This window comes from Vipera ursinii (assembly GCF_947247035.1).
Source record: "Vipera ursinii genome assembly, chromosome: 1".
In the NCBI taxonomy this organism is placed as follows: domain Eukaryota; kingdom Metazoa; phylum Chordata; class Lepidosauria; order Squamata; family Viperidae; genus Vipera; species Vipera ursinii.
In genome coordinates this window covers 186,847,886-186,868,245 of record NC_139512.1, presented here as the reverse complement: position 1 = coordinate 186,868,245, position 20,360 = coordinate 186,847,886, and the positions used below count along the sequence as shown (strand labels likewise).

The 20,360-nt window shown below is 38.0% G+C and overlaps 1 protein-coding gene across 1 annotated transcript in view; it reads right to left on the bottom strand.

Moving 5' to 3' along the window:
* AGAP1 (ArfGAP with GTPase domain, ankyrin repeat and PH domain 1) overlaps positions 1 to 20,360 on the bottom strand; it is a gene marked incomplete at its 3' end in the record, with an annotated part of 256,453 nt that overhangs the window by 172,410 nt on the left and 63,683 nt on the right. The window contains exon 4 of the mRNA XM_083350931.1: positions 3,673 to 3,758. Within this exon, the coding sequence (XP_083207057.1) occupies positions 3,673 to 3,758 (86 nt within the window). The remainder of the gene's footprint in view (positions 1 to 3,672; positions 3,759 to 20,360) is intronic.

Below are 20,360 nucleotides of genomic sequence, written 5' to 3'. Positions count from 1 at the left end.
CCCCGAGTTTGGTATTATCCGCCAATTTGATTGAGTACTCCTTCTATCCCCTCATCTAGGTTATTTATGAAGATGCTGAAGAACACCGGGCACAGTGCGGTATTCCACTGAATGCTTCCCTCCACACAGATATAATTCCACTGAGGACCATATGCTGAGTGCAAGTGGATAGGCAACTGCAAATCCATTTGATAGTGGTCCTGTCTACCCCACATTTTTCTATCTTACCAAAATGTAGGCTGTGGTCTACTTTTTTATCAAATACCTTACTGAAGTCTAAGTATATCATATTCACAGCATTTTTTTGATTCACTAATTTAGTCATTTTATCAAAAGAATATATTCAGTACATGACCATGAATAACATCTAAGGGACACTTTGGTTATATTTATTGATTTTATCAATGAAAACTTGTTTGAGAAACCATCACTGTGAACCTTTTTGTTTTTTTTCAAACATGATAGTCTGTTTGAATTGGTAATGTGACTTGCAAGTACCCTGTCAAGCATCAAAGACACTTATTCTGTTTCAGCCATTGTTGTTTCTTCCATAGGAGGGAAGGGGGATGTTTGGAGTGCTCAGCACAGGTGTAACAGTCCACTCTGGGAATCAAAATCATTGGAGAATGGCTGGGCTGGGAACTGAAGAATTTTTTCATAACAAATGTCTGACACTTAATTGGGGAATGTGACCTGCACTATCAGAGGGAAAGGGAGGTTCTACACTTTTAATTTACTGTTCTGCCGCCATTTTCACCAGAGCTGATTTTCTATTCATCAGTGCCAATATGCTGTACTCAATAAGGTTTTGCATTAGAGATTGGAATGTCTCAGCTGTGCTTACTTAGTTAAAATCATCAGTCAGAACCTTGACATACCCTACATGAGAATTAAAGCCTGGTTCTCAAAGAATTAAAGCCTGGTTCTCAGTCTACACAAAGAATCAAAGTGATCAAAGGCCTCAGTAGATGTTTATGTAAGTGCTACTAGTCAACTGAAATACCCTATTCCACCAATTTGATCATTTATTTTATTGTAAAATTTATTATATACTTTTCTAATTGGGATTTTTATTTCACATTGTACCAAAATGTGAAAATAACCAGAACTTGAAATTTTGTTCCTTTTTAAAATAAATTTTATTATTTTAAGTAAATGAGGATTTACCTCAAACTCTATACAGTTAATGTACTGTAATTGCTTTTTGTTATTCGAGTTCACTTTTTTACATTGCTTTATAGTTCAAACATTTACCCAATTACAGATTTACCCAATTACTAATCTTCATTAATATGTTTAATCATATATATATTCAGACCTACACATTATCCCTACAGTCAGAAGGTTACTCCTTTAAAGCTTACAACTGTCATTCAGAACATTTATATTAACCTAGATTTATTTTATTCACTATTTTCTTCTAACCAACTCAGCACAAGAAAGAAATATATATTTAAAATAGGTCATTATGATGAAGGAAAAATGCCAATACGTAAGCCTTATCATCTGGGAGTGAGCATTTTCCACCTCAGAGCATGATGAGTTTAAGGCTGAAAGAAGAAACGAAAAGGAAGGTTGACACCAAAGAAACTGCTCAGGACTCTCCATTTAGCTTTAAAGAGACCAGGACTTGAAGTAGTTCAGCTCCCTCATGGAGAATTAAATGGTTCTCTCAAAACAGGAATATCAGCTGAAAAGCAAAGTAGATAGATACTGTTGGCAAAGGTAAAAAACTTTCCCAGCTGAGGCTACTGTTCTACTGGTACTGGTAGATTGTTGCTGCCAATGCAGCTTATATATTTAGTTGGATATTACTATTTAATAGCTTGAAAGACTGAAGCTTCAAAGGAGCAATACTGTGTCCAGTGCTTGCTGAAACTTAACTGTTTGTTTATTCCACTTCACTGTTTGTCTTTACATAAAGAGGTAATAATAAAGTTAGAAGGGACCAGATTACTGTCAACATTACAAAAGAGAAAGGTAACTACAATTCAGTTTCTCTATGTTACGATTTTTCAATTTTAATGAAGGCTCTTGGTAATGTCCTGCCTTAGGCACAAAGCCAGCTAGGTGATTTTGGACCAGTCACTCACTTGCAGCCCTAGGAAGATGGCAATCTTGACAAGAAAACTGTAGAGTCTAGAACAGGAGTCTTCAAACTTGGCCCTTTTGATTTGTGGACTTTAACTCCCAGAATTCCTCAGCCAGCGTGCCTGGCTGAGGAATTCTGGGAGTTGAAGTCCACAAGTCATAAAAGGGCCAAGTTTGAAGACCCCTGGTCTAGAACATAGAATAACAAAGGAATTTGCTTGAGCAGGTGATCGTAAGCCATCCTGGACAAATGGTTGTCCAATGTCTTCTTGAAAACCTCCAGTGATGGATCACCCACAATTTCTGGGGCAAGCTGTTCCATTTATTAATTTTTCTGTCAGGAAATTTCTTCTTAGTTCTATGTTGGATCTCTCTTTAAGGAACTTTCACCAATTCTTTATTTATTTGATTTCTATAGCCACCCATCTCAGCAAATGTCTCTTGGCAGCTCACAACACAGAAACATATATTAAAATATTTAAAACATTTTATAACAATAAAAACAGTAAATCATTAAAACACTAAACATTAAAATGTCTAATTCCAGTACGTAGAAAGCAAGACATCTGGCCTATTAACATATAGCCAGGAAGCGGGATCCTTGGTGCATGCCCCAAGCTTGGGAGCATGCCCATTCTTGTCCTACCCTCAGGTGCTTTGGAGAATAGGTCAACCCCCTCTTCTCTGTGACAGCCTTCAAGTACTGGAAGACTGCTATCATGTCATGTCTACAGCATTGCCTGATCCACTAATTTAATCACTTTGTCAAGGAAGAAATAAAAGGAGAACTCATCAAATTTGCAGATGATATTAAGCTGGAAGGAATCGCCAACACTATAAGCTCAAGATCCAGATGGTCCCTATCTAACAAAATGAAATTCATTGTAGAGAGGCTTTACACTTAGGCAAGAAAAACCAAAAGTACATGTACAGATTAGGTGAAACCTGGCTTAATAGCAGTAACTGTGAGAGGCAACTTGGAGTCCTAGTGAACAATTAACTAAATATGAGTGAAAGTAGTGTGCAACAGCAGCCAGAAAAGCCAAAGCAATCCTAAATTGCATTAACAGATGGAATGAATCAAGATCACATGAGGTACTAATACCACTCTATAAAGCCTTAGTAAGGCCACACCTAGAATATTGCATCCAGTTTTGGTCATCACACTATAAAAAAGATGCTGAGACTTTCTAGAGTGCAGAAAAGAGCAACGAAGATGATTAGGGTCCTGGAAGCTAAAACATATGAAGAACGGTCGCAAGAACTGGGCATGGCTAATCTAGTGAAGAGAAAAACCAGGAGTGACATGATACAATGTTTCAATATTTGAGATGCTGTCACAGAGAGGAGGACAACTTATTTTCCTGAGCACCCAAAGGCCAGATAAGGAATATGGATGGAAACTGATCAAGGAGAGATTTTTATAATTTGTCCTGAACAGATGAAACAGGTATGGTACAGGGGCCTGTAAAGGAAATCAGCTGAAACCATTTCCTTCATTACTTTCTGTTCGAAATAATGTTACCTATAATATTGGTCTCCAGATTTCAGATTATTAAAATAATTAAACATAATACAAACCTGTGCTTCAGGAGGACCTCCTTCATCTCTAATTAGCAAAAGGTAGCTCTGCCCATCAACTACTATCTCTTTCTTGAATCTCCCACCTGTCATAGAAAACAATCCATTAGAGAAATCAAGGTTTTACTTGAAATAAAAATTGCTCTGAGTGCTTGAAAAATGCTGTAGTAATTAAAGTATTAAGCTTTCTAGTGAATGCTATAAAAAAGACAAAGTAGAAAACCACATATACCTTTGTAGGCCAACCTATTTCCTATTTCTTAACTACTTGACAAAAATTAACTTTCCATTTGGATCCAAATATTTGATAAATGGTAAAAATTAATTTAGAGCATATAATAGCTTGAGCTTCTAATTTTATTTTTAAAAGTCTAATTTTATAAAACAAAATATGTGTTCTTCTGTTTTTTTCTGTCACCAGATCATTATAAAACTACAATACGTCAAATCAGTGCTAATGTAATGGAACTTAAATCCTACAAGCACGTATGATTCATCTTTTGTCAACAGAATGACGAGAAGACTTCAGGACTCAGATGGCTTACAGCCAATTTTAGTGCTCCATGAAGTACAACTATTTCTGCAGAAAAACAAATGTGCTCCAGTAGATCAAGCACTGGCAGCTTCCTATTTAAGTTATTTGAGCTATTTGTTAGTATTATCAACAATAGGAAAGCTTCAGCTAGTGAAGCATATGGCAATTAATTCAACCCATTAATGATTATGTTTATAGTTCCAAATAATCAGCAAACTCACTATGAACACAATGAGAGTTAAAGGATATCAATATGATGCTTTCACTGTGCTCTTGAACTGGGATAGGAAAGATCCAATATCAGGCTTCCAGTTTTACACAGTAGCGCAAGTAGCCGAGGGATCGTGGGGCTCCGCACCCTACGGCCAATTCCATACAACATCAACCTTGTGAACTCTCAGGCTTCCTCCTTCTGTTATATATTCAAAATGGACAGTATTTAATAATTTATCATTATGTATATGTAGGAGTGTGAGTCTATACATATGTTGTACATAGTATGTTTTAGGTGTGTGTCATGTATTTGTTTCACTTTGAGAGCGGGCAACTAAATTTCATTTTTGATGTGTGCCGTTGTGCCCACAGTAAAAAATGACAATAAAGATTATGTTATCTTTTCTGTTTGGGGACCCTAAATGGGCCTAAAGTTGCCCTGGAGAGGCAACAAAGTGGTCAATCTGGTCGTTCGGGGAAAGCCCTCAAGAAACCAGCAGAAGAAAAGTTAGCTTCACTCTAGAGTTTAGCCCAAACTACAAGCAGCCGAAGCCAGTGAGAAGGAGGGGGATTCCTGACTCACTCTCCCACAGACGGAAGCGGCAAATTAAACTTTTATGGGGGACAGAAATATATTGAAATGAAATGAATATAAGACTTAAATCTAGATAAGTTCGAAATTGGTGGAATTTGTTAAGATTTTCTTTTCAAAAGATTATTGATGAAAACAGAAAAAAATAACTGTTTGTTTTGAAAACTAAAAAAACTAACTGGTAGTGACATCTAGTGGTGGATGAAAATATACAAGTTTAGTTGCTCTAATACAGGAACTGACAGAAAGCCCAGTAAAAGATAACTTGTTTTTGTGACCTTCAATGTCTTAATTAAACAGAGAATAGCTGCAAGAAAAAGAAAACATTTTGGGCTATTTACAAGACAAGAATGATAAAGTTTAGGAAAAAAAAATGACTTTCCTGGATTATAAATACTTATAGAATTGTGACTCTAAAGCTCTTTGCAGAGAAAGGAAAACTTTCTCTTCCGGTGGCGGCGCGGCGCCGAAGACAGCCTCTCCGGGCTGCCCGCGGCTCAGCTGAGTTATTTTCGCCCGAAACAGCGCCGATCAGCTGTTCGGGCAAATTTGAAGCCCCCTCCTCAGGAGAAGAGGAGGGGGTGAGCTCCCAGGTAGGGGTAGAGTTCTCCAGGGCCGCCTGAGCTTATGGCTTGGGCGGCTGAAGGATTGAACTCCCCCGTAGCCTGGGCTGCTCCCAGCTGGCCAGCGCCTCTGCTCCTGATTTCTTGGAGCAGAGCCAGGCGTCTGCGACCACCCCTGCCTGAAGGAATGACTATGGATTAAAGGAGCAGGCAGAGCGATACAAGAGGAAAAGGTGAAGAGGATTATTATATTTTACTCTCCAGCTTGATGGACTTTTTTGGATTATAAATCTGAAGTGAAAGTGCGTCACAATTGGTAAAAGATGGCGGCTAAACCACCCCCTAAAACTCTTCGGAGTGCTGGAACTTCGCCGGTGCAACAATCATTACTGCAGGCGCTGCATCCTCCTGATGTATTGACATCAAAGGACTTACAAGATGCTCTTGAAAAACACACCTAGGTAATTTTGGAATCAATTAATGATAGATTTGCACAGATGGAGGAGAAATTGGAGAAATTGGAGGAGAGAATGGAGGAGAGGATGGAACAGAAGTTTAGAGTGATGAAGGTAGACATCTTGTCTTCAGTGTGTAAAGTGGCTCGTTGTGTGGAAGAATTGGAGGAAAAGCTAGAAGATTTGACTCAAAAGAATGCTATATTAGAAGCAAAAGTATTGGAGAATGAAGATAAAATGGAAAAGGAACTGAGTCTTGCTCAATATTACCAGATGCAGTTTGCCATTAGAATTAGAGGCTTAAAGGAGAATATTAAGGAAGATCTAAAGCAGCTGGCTTCTGAGGCTTTCGAAGTAGTATTGAAACAGCCAGCATCTGAAATAAAAGGAGGCATGGATAAAGTGTTTCGTGTGAATTCATGGATTGCTGGACAGAGAAAGTTGCCTAGAGATGTGGTGGTATATTTTGCAAAAAGGGAAACTAGAGATGAAGTTATACGAGCTGCTTATGATACTAAAGTTGTGATTGCTAATCAAGAAGTTTTGGTCTTAAAAGAAATTCCTCCAAAGATTTTAAGGAGAAGGAAGGATTTTACATTTCTTGTGCAAGAGCTCAAGCAACGAGATATAAGGTTCAGATGGGAGATCCCAGCTGGGTTGATGGTGACGCACGAAGGTAAAAGGTACCGTCTGGTTACTGTGATGCAAGCGCGTGATTTCTACAATAATGTTTTAAATGCAACGCCATTAACACTTCTGGAAGCTGAAAAGGGATCTGGAGAAGGAGTGCATCAAGAGGCTGAAGATGGTCAGATAGAAGACAACGGTGTTGGAGGAGATCAAGATATAACCTCGTTGGATGATCCTATAGAACAGAGGGTGACGCGTGCTGCTGCAAAACGATCTAAGAAGAGAAAATAGCAGAATTTGCAGAAGTCTATGGAATTTCTATGACGTATTTATAGTCAAGTATGGGAGGTGGGAAAAGGTTTGGGTGTAGATGCAATATATTTTTATATGTGGTGGTTTTGTGGAAAGGGTGAGGTTTCTTGGATTAAAGTTTGGTGGAATATACAGAAGATTCTCAAATGGAGGTTAAAGTTTTGTTCGCAATTTTTTTTTTTTGGTTTGGAATAATTATAGATGTGGCACTGGAAGAGGAACGGCCGATTATAGAAGAGTTGACTTTAAAGTTTTCTGATTTGGTTGAGGTGGTGAAGATTTTGGTTAATTTGAAAGATTATCTGTAAGAACGTTATATCATGGAATGGACAAAATGGATGGAGTCTAGGATAAGTATAGGGTTGGGAAGTATTATGTAGTATTTGAATAACTCTTTTTTCCTTTTTTTTCTTTTTCTTTTTCTCTTTCTATCTTGGGGTTTTTTTCCTTTTTTTTTGTTTTTAATATATATTTAATACTATTAAGGTTTGTTTTATCCTATATAAGCTAGAGAGTGTTTCTTTTTTTATTTTAGTTTTTTATATATATTTAATATTGCTAAGGTTTGTTTTATCCTATATAAGCTAGAGAGTGATGGATTTTAGAATTTATAGTTGTTAGTATATGGTTGTTTATGTTTGCTTTTTTTATATATACCTTGTATTTAGCTCTGGGAAGTCGGGGGGGAGGGGGGGAGGGAGGGGGGGGAGGAGGGAGGGGGGGAGGGGGGGAGGTAGGGGGGGAGGAGGGAGGGGGAAGGGGGGTTTTTTAAAGGAAAATTGTATCTTAAAACTTTTCAATAAAAAAAAAGAAAGGAAAACTTTCAATTTTGGCTATCATGGAACATCAGAGACCTGCAGAAAGAACATATCAAGAAAAAATAAATACTTTCCAGGAGGAAATGTATGCTATATTGCAACTAATCCAAACGACAATGATTTCAAACCACAAGGAAATTAAAAACAACTTTGAAAATTTAAATGAACACATCTTCAATTTAACCTTACAACAAAAAACTCTCAGAAAATAAAAACAGAGAGCGATCAGATAAAGCAGACAACTGAACATAATCCAGAGGAAAGAGATTTAAAGATGGAATTCAACAATGGCCAGGCAGAGAAAAACTTGCAGGAAATATTGGATATGGAAAAGATACTTGCAAAATAAGACTTAGGACAAGAAAAAAGATTTGACAAAATGGATTATAGAGCTGTCAGGAAAACTATGAGAACCTGAAGGACAAAAAATGATAAGAGAAATTAAGAAAGAAAGAAAAATATTTTCAATGAATACGAAGGGGTGAAACCCTTCCACAAAAACATTTTACTGGATCCCTCTCCTGTACCTACGACAACATCTACAAGACTATGGGAAGACTTTTTGGTCCAGCGGAGCATACTGATTAAGAAAGATGCTTGGCAAAAAAAAAAGGCTAAAGTTAGAATTAAGAAATTGGCAGACTTCCGGTTTGCTGACATGGCCACTATGGACACTTGGAGGACAGCTGTCGTCTTCCACATCCAGTTTTGCATCACTGAGGGGGGGTCCTAAAAGGGCCGAAAAGTCAGCCCGGAGAGGCGACCAGCAAGAAGGGGCTTTTGCAGAAATGCCGGGGAGCCGCAACTCTCCCATCAGTGCCTGCGTTCCCTTCCAACTGGCAGACAAAAGACCGGCCATCACAATATGGCCGGTCACTAGGCTGCAGACAGCAGAACTTGCACTTACCATCAAGCAACAGTAAAACAGCGTGGAAGAGACTGGGTGAGATCTACCTCTCTTATATTCCAACTTTTTTTCTACCTAAATATGCTGCTAAAGTACTCTCCCCCCTGTGGAGAGGGAAGGGGGACTTTAGCCCTCCCTCCAGAAACAGCGGTGATTGAATTTACAGGGGAGATTTAAAAAGAAAAAAACGTTGAAAAAATAATTGGATCTCAACTGGAACTTTTTTAAAAAAAACTTGTGGACTAAAAGCTTTTTGATTATCTACTTTCTACTTCCTATTCTTATTTGAAAGTTTGGCTTTGTTGTCCTAAAACAGAAGAAATAATTGAAAGGAATTTCCTAAACACTTGGGGGAGATCTTGTGGCTAAACCTGAAATTGCAACCTGTCACTCTAAAAAAAATAGAGGGACTTGGCTGATACTTTAGAAAACAAGATAAGAGTAACCTTGAGCACCAGATGTGAGAGTCTACCATGGAAGAAATGCAAAAACAAATTTCTGCTATGATGAAAATAACTTGCCAAACTTACCAATTCCTTTCTACAGCCAGTGATGAAATAAGAGCTTTTGGGGAAAAAATTAGAAAGCGTCTTGGATAAGCAAATTTTGACTACTACTAATAAACTATAACAGGGACGCGGTAACTCAGTGGGTTAGGACGCTGAGCTTGTCGATCAGAAGGTCGGCAGTTTGGCGGGTCGAATCCCGAGTGCCGCGTAACAGAGTGAGCGCCTGTTACTCGTCCCAGCTTCTGCCAACCTAGCAGTTCGAAAGCACGTAAAAATGCAAGTAGAAAAATAGGGACCACTACGGTGGGAAGGTAACAGCGTTCCGTGCGCCTTTGGCGTCTAGTCATGCCGGCCACATGACCACGGAGACGTCCTCGGACAAGCGCTGGCTCTTCGGCTTTGAAACGGAGATGAGCACCGGCCCCTAGAGTCGGAAACGACTAGCACGCATGTGCGGGGGAACCTTTACCTTTACCTTTTTAATAAACTATCTGTACAGAACATAACAGAAGAAATTGAACAACCAAATATTTTGACAGAAGATTTAACCTCTCAACAAGTACAGATAAGAGAAAACTCAGAAAAAAATCTGACAAAATGGATGGAGGAAAAAACCTGCTACATAAAACAGAAGGAATTTGAAAATCAAAATGAGAAACAGATGGAAGAAAAACAGTCCAGGACAACTACACCAAGAGGAGAAAATAATGAGAAAATTTGGTAGTTCTGCCAGACCCCTCAACCCTCCAAAAACGGAGATTGGAGAGTCACCTCAATATGATACAATAATACAAGAACTCTTTGATGACCCTGAAGCAAGGACACAGAAAATGACATGGCAAAGGAAAAAAGCCAGAATAAGATTGAAGAAGAATAGAGCGTGGACATATCTAAGAGGCCTAAAATAGACTATATCTAAGTAGACAGGATTTGTATTTTGAATATGAGAGATTGTTATGATGTATAGATAAAGAAAAATGTTGGCTAAATAAAACTTAGTTGTATGAATATCAATAGTTAAATTGAAATATTGAGTTGTTTATAAAGGTTAAATGAAGGTGACTAAGACATATATATATATATTAAGAGTGATGTAACATAATTAATATATTTGAATGTACTGATAAGAATAAATTATAAGCCTAAACATGAAAGAGCGGATATAAAGGAGAAGAGAGAGGATGTATTAAATGCTGAAATGGGAGAAATCTTGGTTACTGAATCTACAATATGTGGAAATTACAATGAAAATAAGAGTATTGTATTGTACTACTAATCTGTTGATATGGAAATAAGATAGATAAGATGTGTATCTGGATTACTAGGTATTGGAGAGAATTGTAACAAAGGGAAGTGGGGTCACTCAGAAATTTGGAAATGATAAATTTCAAACGTTTAACTTAAATATTAATGCAAAGTTAAAGCTGGGAAAAATTATAAGGTGATTGATGGTCTATAGATGGAATGTTAAAATAACTAAAATATATAAAATTATTGTCAAATGTAAGAAAACTACTAAATAGCTGATGGATAGAATAAGAAGTATGTTAATTTAGATAAGAGACAATATGTATTAAAGGGGAAAAAAGGAAATATTGGCTACAATAAATTGGAGATTTTTTTAATACAAGTTTTAATATTTTTTTAATTTTACATTCAGGTATTTATGAAGCAATACGGTGGTTGGGTAGTTAAAACTAAACAATAGCAAATAACAAAATCATTTGTAGATAGCTCAAGTTACATCCACAAGAATTCCCTCTCTGATTCCCTTAGTTATGATAACATAATCAAATTAATCAAATTAATACATTTCTAATTGTGACACAATCAATTAGAACAATTTTCAATATATTTTCACTTATATCATCTTAATAGTTCACTGATTATTGAAAAAAATATTTTTGTTGTATCTTTCCAGATTCTATAATATAAATCAATTCTAATAGCTAACTTTCCTTTCCCTTAGAAGTCTAGAAGTTAAATATAAGATCAGTTTATATCTTTTAAAGGTTCCCCTTAGACCATTAAAAGAAATTTTAAGCTCTGTCATTACAACAAATATATTCTTTTAATCATCATAATAGTTCATCAATTATTAAACTAATGTTTTATTATATCATGCCAAATTCTATAATATAATTCAAAGTTATGTTTTGATAGCTAATTTTGCTTTCCCTTAAAAATCTAAAACCTAAGTATAGAATCAGTTTATATCTTTTAAAGATTCCCCTTAGCCCATTAAAAGAAATTTAAGCTCTACCATTACAAGTCCGAACAGAAAGACAAATCCAATTTTTTAAATCTAACTCTCGCCTTCTTTTTGTGCCAATCAGCTTCCATATTGGTGCCTTTAGATTCTCAAATGTGTCTCCCTTTCTTCTTATACACATTGTTTGAATCCAGGGAGACCACCCAATTGTCAGTTTTGCAAAGAAAGTGCCCCCTTTGTAATCATTAAGATGTTGCTTTAATAGATCAATTCTCGATGTTTGGTCTTCTTCCAATTCCATCTGGCTTAGGTAAAAGGTGATGACCGGTGTTATAGTTATTATTTGGTTGGCTAGATTCTCAACGTACTGTATTTGAGAGCCTTTGGTATCTTCTGTCTTAGTGTTGCTTTCTTCAGCTTCTATTGCTTTTTGAATTGTAGGTTTATAGTTAAAATCAAGATTTGGGCATCAAGGTTCTCAATAGATTGTATTTGTTGTTCTTTGGGGTCTCCTATTTTGATGTTAATTTCCTCTTCTTCTATTTGTTTTTGGATTGTCAATTCATCATTTAAAGTCAAAGTTTCACTTGGTAGATTTAAGCTGTCAGATTTGCAGTCTGGTTTTCATTTGCTCAGTCAGTGCCAGAATTGTTTCAAGTATCAGTTTATAGTTAAGTGGTGGAATATAATCCTCCATTTCTTTGATGTTTACAGGTAGGTCTTTCGTGGAGGCTATTTTAATAGGAGTCAGTGAGAGTCCACCTCCACTATTCCTAGAGATTGTATTTGGTGCCAGGTGTTCCCAATTCTTCTCTTTAAAGATAGTGTCAAGGACAAATCTGTGTTTCAGCCAGCTCTCACAATAAAGAAAAGGTTTACTTGCTATACCAGGTTTCGCCACAAGATGTCATAAATAGCATATAAAATAAGATGTAAATTTTTTTTTCCACACTGAGAGGCTTTTATCCAATTAATCATTTTTTTCTTTTCCTCTTCTTTCACAGCTTAAGCAGAAAATAGGGTAGTAGGTCCCCACAGAAATAAAAGCTTTTTAATAGCCCAGGAATTCCAAAAGTACAAATAAGGTTGCTTAATTTTTTAGCTTAGTCATTTGGTTTCTTTTAAGGCTTTAAAATTTTTGTTCCCCAACTAAGCAGTCGCCGATCTTTCAAAAGAGGGGGAGGAAATTCTCAGAAAGGTCCTACAGGAAAGTAGTTAGGGGAATAAGAAAGGGAAGGTCTCACCCAAATCTTCCAGATTGCTTCTTTGTGCTTGATGGTGCTTTTGTCTTTTGGCAGGGAATGGCTTAATGATCGGCCATATTAATGACCCATCTCTTCTTCTTTGGGCCAGAGGAGCTGCTCCGGTCAGAGGGCTGCCGCCCTTCCGTGATCACAAGGAGGGCCTCCTCACAGTGGTTGCTCCTCCAGGGAGACTTTCGACCCTTTTCAGGGTCCTCCAAGGAAGAAAGATCGGACGGCAGGGAGAGGGCGCTTCCTGAACATCCGCTGGCACCACGGGAGATTTGTAATAGCATACATCTTATGAAATGGAACCATTGTAACCCAGACACCACATTGCTTTTCAAAGATATAATTGTAATACTGGAAAATTAATTTTAAAAAATTTAAAAAATAGAATTAAGAAATTGGATGATGGGAACTATCAGATGGAATATTTAAAACTAAATATTTGTTTGAATATGATTTAAAAAATAGAAAAATTCTGGATATAAATGTATTTTAGTTTAAGAGGGATAGGCCCCTCATGTAACATAGTGTCCTATCTATCTATCTATCTATCTATCTATCTATCTATCTATCTATCTATCTATCTGAAATATTAAAATGTTGGGATGCTTTATATGAGAAAGGTTTTAGATATTTAAGTGTAACTGATCTTGAGAAAATCTCAATTCACAAGAATGTTCTGAATAGACTCAAAAGATTAGATGATTGGATGTATTACATGGAATATTTAAAAATTAAACATTTGTTTGAATATGGTTAAAAAGAATAGAAAAAATTTGGATATAAATGTATTTTAGCTTAAGAGGGATATGTTTTTAAGTAGTATATTATTTCCTTTTTTCTTTTTGTTTTTTTTAAAGATATGAGAAATGTAAAACTGTTGGGATGGCTTGTATGAGAAAAAAAGTTGTAATACTTAAGTGTAATTAACTCTGAGAACATCTTAACTGGTAAGAATGTTTTGAACATTGCAGGGAAAACAAATCTAAATAAGAACTTTGAAAACAGGGCTTATGACGAGGTAATTAAGATGATCACCTAGAAAAGAAGCTTTATATTGTTGTGGTTGTTAAATACTAGAAAAATGTTTATATTTGATTTTTATCTATCAAAATATTAAGAAATGTACTAATTTAAGGTTGGTAAAAGAGAATATTACTGGAAGAAGAGAAAATCAAAGAAAGCTACTATGTGGATTATGGAATTATAGAAATTAATTGTTATGGATTGTTTTTAAATGTAAACCCAGACAACACACTATTTACCAAATATTAAGGTGATTATGTTAAAAAATCAATAAAATATATTTTTTAAAAAAGAAAGATCCAATATCAGCTCTGCCTGGTTTGGCTAGGTGCCTCACAAACATCCTGCATACAAAGAATGAGAAAGGGGAGGATGGAGGGGCAATAAAGCTGTGCGTGTACGTGATAAGAAATTTGGAGGGGGAATGACAGGTGATGAAGACCAGAGCAGCTGGATCCATTTTGTACTAGTATCCCAAGGCAAAGCTCCCTGAGAAATATGTGGACTACCCCAAACATCTCAGAGTTATCAAAACCTTTTGGCAAATTCCAGTTGGCTGAAAATGGACTGGTCACATGGGGAAAAAACTAATAAGGTCAAGAATCTTTTGAGAAAAAAAAAGATAGATAGATATGTGATAGATATCTCTGAGAAGATTTTATTCTACAAGGAAGTGCTCTATATCAGGGCTTTTCAACCTTTTCACCCATTGTACCATTTTTAGAATATGGCAACCTCCGAGTACCACCAGTCGCCTAGCAAGGTGTCAAAAACTTGATGACCAAAAAAAGAGAGGAAAAAGTGATGAAGTACAGGTAGTGCTCGACTTACAACAGTTCTCTTAGTGACTGTTCGAAATTACAATGGCACTGAAAAAAGGCCCCCCCCCCCAAGCCACAGCCAAGCAAGACACCTACCTGCCTGCCCAGCGGTGCTTTTCCTCCTGTCCGAGGTTTTCATTGTTGTGAGCATTTCTGTTGAGGATTGGCAGTGGGGTTGGGGTGGGGTGTTTGGTTTTTATTCCCACTGTCTGCTGGGTGGCTGCAGCAGGTTTTGGTCACTTCACATGACCCTGGGACACTGTGACCATCATAAATATGAATCAGTTGCCAAGCATCTGAATGTACTGTAAATCACAAGATCCTGGAGATGCTGCAGCATTCCAACTGATCGGCGTTTCTTCTGGGCTCAGAAGCGCCAGGATCAGCACCGAGCTCCAGCTGGATCCTGGCGCTTCCACTGAGCCCTGATAGCCCCAAAGAAGCACTGATCCTGGCGCTTCTGCTAAGCCCTGACAGCCCTGCAGCTCCAGCTGTCTCTCACTCAGGCTTGTGCGGTGCTGCCACCGGTTCAGCGTATTCCACTCCCCCGCTACCACTTTTATAGGATGGTCACGTACCACCTGCCAAGGGCCAATGTACCACAGGTGGTACCCGTACCATTGGTTGAAAAGCCCTGCTCTAGGTTAACCTACAAGTTTAATAGAACAACTTTGGGAATCCTTTTCCAAGGCTGAAAATTTATTGAAGAAAAGAGATTTGATAGACACCCCTGAGAGGAAAAAGATCTCATTCTATGAAGGTAAGCTGGAGGAAGTGACTTAAAGTTAATGACTTAATTAGTTAGGATGGATTTTTATAAGTTTGATATATGTATTGAAAGAAAGCTTTAAGGTAGTCTTGTATTTATAAAATGAGTTTGTAAATGTATGTTTTCTGTCCTGTTATGCAATGTTGAATAATTCCCAGTTTGTAAAATACTATTGATCAAATTTAAAAATAAGAGAAGAAAAAGATCTACTGTATGAAGATAATTATATATAATATTTGAGTAATTTTTAAAATTTGTAAAATATAAAAACTAGAAAAAGCGTTTTCTCCCTTTAGGGTTAAAAAAACTGAAATAATATGGGGAATTTTTTTAATATAAATTATGATAAAGATTAATGAGTAAAGATAAGCATATATTATTCACCACAGCAAGGAAAAGGAGAGATGTTCAAATTGATTCTTTTATCCAAAGAAGAGAATATATTTAACTTTGTTTCTATTTGGAAATTCCTTCCGAATTTTGTGCAATGAAAAAAAATGAAACTTTGATTTTGTTTTTGCTAATTAGATAGGTTTGTTGTTGTAGAAATGGCTAGTATATACTGTTGTGTAAAAGTAAAAAGTTGAGGTTATAATATTATCTTCTACTGTGCTAAGGAAATCGGTGCCTTTTTCTTTCCTTTTCCCTCTTTATACCATGTTTTTTTTCTTTTTTCTTCCCCCTCCCCCTAGTTTTCTATTATTTTTGAATTTTTTTGTATTTTATATTTTGACAAACTAATAGAAATGTGAGATTAAAAAAAGCCTATCCCTAAACTACAGCAGGCAAAATCAAAAAGGGAGGTGGGAGCAGCCACCAAAGGTTGGGCCCAAAGTGATTCTCGGATCCCCAAAGATTACTGGGAATTATGGAACGTCTTCAGTGAGAAGGGGTCAGATATGCTTCTACCCCACCGGCCGACAGACTGCTCCACAGAAATCCTACCAGGGACCAACTACCCAGGCCTAAACTGTATTCCATGACCCCTAGGGAACTTAAGGAATTACAGACTTTTATAGACAAAAACCTGAATCATGGTTTCATCCAACCCACCAAACTGAGGGTGGCAGCCCCAGTACTGTTTGGAGAAAAGAAGAATGGATCCCTTTGTTTCTGCATGGACTATTGTGAACTAAATGTGGAGAGTGTGGAAAATGTTTACCCTCTCCCCCTCATGAAGGACATGATAGCCCATTTAGCCAAAGGGAAGGTTTGGATTTGTGGGAAGTGTACTATAGAGAGAGAATCAAAGCAGGGGATGACTGGGAAACAGGTTTCAATTACCCCTTAGATGTTTTCAATTCCAGATCCTACCTTTTGGACTGCAAGGGGCCCCTGCTGTGTTTATGCAACTAACAAACAAAGTGCTGCATGAACACCTGTATAAGAGAGTGTTAGTTTACCCGGATGATATTTTAATCTGTACTGATAACATGGCAGAACATGTAAAACTAGTCAGAGCTGTTCTCATGAAGCTTTGAGCAGCCAAATATACTCCAAGCTGTCCAAATGGAAATTCCACCAGAGTAAAATTGACTATCTCAGCTACCACATTTTCCACAAGGAGGTAGAGATTTATTTTATTTTATTTTAATCCCATTTATATCCCGCCCTTCTCCAAAGACTCAGGGCGGCTTACAATCTAAGCACAAATCAATGTGCTTAGCAATAGCCTTCATTCTATGTATATGGCTGCTTATTAGGGCTTTTGCCCCCCCCCCCAAGCAGCAAGATGGACCTCGAAAAGGTGTGGGCAGTGCTAGAGTGGGCTCATTCCCACACGAAGGAGCAACTACAAAGCTTCAGGGGGGGTTGTGAACTTTTATCATCAATTCATTCCCTCATTTGCCCGGATAGCCCTCCCCATCACCAATCTACTAAAGACAAAAAGGGAGAGAAAACCCAAGCCCAGCCACCACTTAAATGGACTAGGAATGCCAGGATGCATTCAAAAAGCTTAAGCATGTGTTTGCAGCAGAGCCAGTGCTGAAACACCCTGACCAAAATGCCAGTGATGTTGCAGTGGGTGCGGTGCTTCTACAGGAACACGAACAAGGGGTCCTGCAACCCTGTGCCTATACTTCTAAAAAGCTAAATGAGATGGAACAGAGATAGGCAGTTTGGGAGGAGGAAGGCTATGCAAAGCGCTGGGCGCTCCTAACTTGGAGGCATTTTCTAGAAGGAGGGAAAACCCCAACTGAAGTATGGGCTGACCATAAAAACTTAGAAGCCATGAAAAAACCCCAGAGACAATCACCCAAACAGGACTGGTGGGCTCAGTACTTTAAGTGATTCAATAGTTCAAAGCCAGAGGTGATTAAACCCCTCCAGGTAACTGGAAGCCCCAGTCACCACCTGGGCACAAGCCAAAATGAAAACCCAACTAGCCGATGATTTGAAGGGTGCCCTAAAGACAGCTCTGGAGGAGGATAAGTGGTTCTAAATGCACAAGGGGGAATGTACAGTGCAAGATGGTCTAGCTAGGGTGGGGGCCAAGCTATATGTCCTGCAAAGGCAGCAATTAATGGTTCTACAAAAAAGCACGATTCAAAAGTGGCGGGGCATTTTGGCTTCATAAAAGCTCTGCACCAAATGGCAATTTTGGTGAGTTATCACTGAAGAGGGACATAAAGAGCTATGTGGCGAGCTGTCCCATTTGTGCCTCTGCCAAAGGCGACAAGGGAAAACATCCAGGCTTCTCCAGCCAGTAGCAGAACCTAAAGCCCCATGGAAAGAGATATCAATGGACTTTATCGTTGAACTGCCAGAAAACTCAGGTAATATAATCATTACTTTCCAAACAAAATGTATTTTATCCCCTGCCAAAAATTCCCCTCTGCATGCACTTTGACTAAACTGTTCACGCAGCACATCTAAAGACTGCATGGTGCTCCAGAGAGAATTATCTCAGATCGTGGAGACCATTTCACTTCACGGTTTTGGCAGGATTCCTAAAACTTTTGAGCTAAGCTCCTTGCATCATCTGGCTACTAATGGGGGCTGTGAACGGACAAATGGCATTCTGGAGCAGTACCTCAGATGTCTTGTCTGAAATGGTATAGGTTCTCCTGCTTCAGCAGGAGGTTGGACTAGAAAACCTCCAAGGTCCCTTCCAGCTTCTATTCTATTCTATTCTGTTCTGTTCTATTCTTATATTAATTATCAACAGGACAATTAGGATGATAAAAAGCATGTTAACCCAAAGGACTTTAAGGTGGGAGATAAGGTCTATCTATCTACCAAATTCTTACAATCTAGACAACAATCCAAAAAATGGATTTTTCCATTAACCCAGTGACTTTAGAACTTGAGCTGCAAAAATGCTCAGATATACCTGTTGAAACCAGAAATCACATCTTCATTGTGTCTCGAATCGCAACCACCTCCCAACATCATTATGACTGAGGAAGAACAGCACTCTGAAGTCAAAGACATTTTGGACTCTCATATACATTGGGGCAAAACCCAGTACTTAGTAGCCTGGAAAGACTTTCCCCCCTCAGAAACTGAATGTATATTTGACTGATACCCAGATACCCAACCTCATTGAACTGTTTGCTAATTGAAAATGTTTGTGTGTGTCTCCCTCCCCTCTTTTCTTCTGCAGGACTAATGTCTCTGTCAAGAGGGACAGAATGTCAGCTCTGCCTGGTTTGGCTTGAGGCACAGGCATCCTACCATCAAAGGCGGGAAGGGGAGGAGAATGGAAAGGCAATAAACTTGTGCATGTACTTGATGAGAAATTGGGAAGGGGGGGAATGACAGGTGATAAAAACCAGAGCAGCTGGATGCAGTTTGTACCAGCATCCCACGGCCAGGCTCCCTGAGAAATATGCAGACTACCCCTCAAACATCTATGATTGCATATTATACATTAACCCAACTAAAAGACCATGGTACTAACAACTCATTAGATACAGCATTCCTTTGTGACAGAAATGTTTCTTCCAATATATGATCAGTAGAGTAATAAAGAGAATTCCCAATATAAAGCCCAGAACACAAACTACATCACAATATCTGTTACTAATCAATCTCAATGTTAAACGTAAATGCTAAACTTCTGACAGCAACTTTAGTGCAAAGATTTTAAAAATGTCTTGCTTCCTCAGGTTTACATAAAAAAGGCATTAATCATCAAAAAATACTAAATTATTAAATGGTATCTTAAATATTTAACCTGATAAACTAGGTTTGACATCACTTGTTTCAATGAATGCCATACCTTTCGTATGATATACTGTTAAATTTTTTAATTATACCTCAGCTAAATACACATTTTCTTCTATGATTATCTAGTGGACAAAATGGGATATTCCAAATCATTTGCCAAGGTCATTAAAAACAAAGTGTTTTCTTCACCAAGATCTTTTATGGAATTCATGATTGTTAAAATGAATGTCATATCTACGCTAGGCAAAAATATGTTTTAGTATATATGTTAATACCCACATTTTGTAAAAGGTTTGTTAGGATATAGAGAAAATGTTTCTGTGATGAATGATTCCTCTTTTTAAAAGGTAAGTTTTGTAGAATGTTTAAACTGTAACTTTTGAAGAATGAGAAATGAGATTTAGCCACATATTTCCAATCTGACCCTCAAACTTGAATCTTAACTGCTACTTATTCACGGAATTTGAAGTGATTCTTCTTTAAAAAGTTATTGTTTCCTTTGTTACCTTGGAAGGCAGTTTCTCAAAAAATAAGTTCTAGGACTTCCGGTGGCAACGCCACGCCAAATGGCGGCTTCTCTCTGGCCGCCCGTCCTGAGGCTTTGTTAGATCCATGGAGACGGTGACAATCAGCTGTCCCGCGGCTCGTAAACTTCCTCCTCGGGAGAAGAGGGGGAGGTGAGCTCTCCTCAGGTAGTGGTAGAGCTCCCCAATACCTCCCAGAATTATCTGGGGGTCGGAGGGTGAGAGCTCCCACGGAGCCCAAGGCTTTCTCCGAATCCAGGACTCCTTTGCTCTGAAGCAGGGGCGAAGCCAGACGCTGCATCCACATCTGCGGATTATAGTGATTTAAGATCGCTTTTAAAGCAGACAGAGCTGACCAGGAGGAGTAAAGTTGCAAGTA